Raw genomic sequence first — 1,834 nt, forward strand, 5'->3', positions numbered from 1 at the left:
TATATATATATATTATGCCTGTTTAGTCACAGGCCCAGTTTGTCACAGGCCTCGACTACTGTGCCCTGCATGATGGAAGTTATCACTGACACTCTAAAAAAGAGAGCAAATGAATGATTGATCGATTGTATGAATTGAATTTTATTTTTCAATTGTTGTTAATGAAAGAACATTCATTGTTGAATTTTACAGAGTAATTTGCTTTGATTTGCTTACAAAAAAAAGAAGAAATATTGAAAACCACAACCTGAATTGACATTTTAGAGGGACTACCTTTATACCACCAATTTGAAAGAGGAGAATAAAAAGCTTAAGTTACAACTACAGTGTTAAAGTGCTGTAATTATAATTGTCATCAATATTTTTTAAAATTAAATAGAATTGTGACAAACTGGCCCTGTGCAAACTGGGCACCCCCCTTGTAAAAAAAAGAGAAAAAAGTGTGCTTGTACAGTCATAGCAGTCTACTGTCTGGTGTACTGAGGAAACATTGTGATGTTTTACTCACACATTGTGTTTTTGTTGTTGACCCCCCCCCCCCCCCGGGGGGGGGGGGGGGGGGGGGGGGGGGGGCTTTGTGGGCGGTTGGTGGGTGCTCTGGCGCGTGATTTTTTTCCTTCTTTCCTGTCAAAACCAAACATAGATGATCTCTATCGTCCTTATCTCTCCTTCTTCTCCGCGTCTGTTACTTGTAACATTTCTCATCTTCAGCTCTTATTTGTGACCTTATTGTGTTGCAAGTGCCATGAAACTCTTATCTTGTTTGTTTTTTGTTTTAGTAGAGGTTTTACGGCGCTTGCAACTGCATAAGGTCATTTGAGCGCCAGATAATTTGAGGTGTTACAAGAGAGTAACAAACATAAAAAAGAAGAAGGGGAGATACGGACGATAGATGTTTGATAGGAAAGAAGAAGCAGACCACACCAGAGCACCCGCCAACCACCCGCAAACTCTTATCTAACTAATACAACTTTATCTCTAGATATAGAGCAACCCCCCCCCCTAAAAAAAACAACAACAAACAAACAAACAACAACAACTATCAAATAAGAAACTAAAAACGAATCCCCCTCCTCCCCCCCTTCCCTCCCTCTTTTTCTCTCCACCCACTTCCCTCCCTTTTTTTCTCTTCCCCACCAGGTGTCTTCACTGAGGGCAGAGGGGCAGAAGTCACGCCTGCTCCTGAGCCAGACTGTGGAAGTTCTCCTTGACCTGCTCACAAGGCTGGCCACCCGCTACCCGTGTCAGTGTGACGTCACCAACAAGCCCGACTGACTCACGGAAATTATAAATAACCATGGAAAAAAAACCCACTATATTTTATGCGCTAATCTTTTGTTTTTAGATTTCTTAGGTTTAAGTTTGGATCTGGGATGCAAAGAAACACCAGGAGCAAAATTAACTCCAACACTTCTTAATAAGAGATACGATTTTTAATTGTTCATATATAATATATCATTTACTTTTCATAAGCCGCTAGTGCTTAACAACATGGCCCCAAAATATAGTATCATATCTTTGATGATCTTTGTAAGGGAGCTGTATTAAAGTCGTGAATCGAAAAACCAACGTTACAAAATGTTCACAAATTATGATCACAAAGTTTATGATCACAAAGTTTATGATCACAAAGTTTGTGATCACAAAGTAGGCCTCCGCTACACCCACAGAGAAGTCCACTCATACGTAGCCTACTCTCTGGACTGGATCAAGACGTTCCCTCGATCAGCACCGATCCAACACAATAATAATATTATAGTGCTCCTCCCTCAAGGATTAATGCTACACAAAGCAATTTTTCGAAAACAATAAAAACTGACGTCATAGAACCATG

General features: G+C 40.2%; 1 protein-coding gene across 1 annotated transcript in view; it reads left to right on the forward strand.

The window, feature by feature from the left end:
- The window catches only part of LOC106011416, a gene marked incomplete in the record, with an annotated part of 5,136 nt that extends 3,302 nt beyond the window's left edge, over positions 1–1,834 (forward strand). Inside the window, 1 exon segment of the mRNA XM_035969040.1 lies at positions 1,139–1,834. Coding sequence (XP_035824933.1) covers positions 1,139–1,275 — 137 coding nt within the window.

The sequence above is a fragment of the Aplysia californica genome, unplaced genomic scaffold (assembly GCF_000002075.1).
Source record: "Aplysia californica isolate F4 #8 unplaced genomic scaffold, AplCal3.0 scaffold00109, whole genome shotgun sequence".
In the NCBI taxonomy this organism is placed as follows: Eukaryota; Metazoa; Mollusca; class Gastropoda; order Aplysiida; family Aplysiidae; genus Aplysia; species Aplysia californica.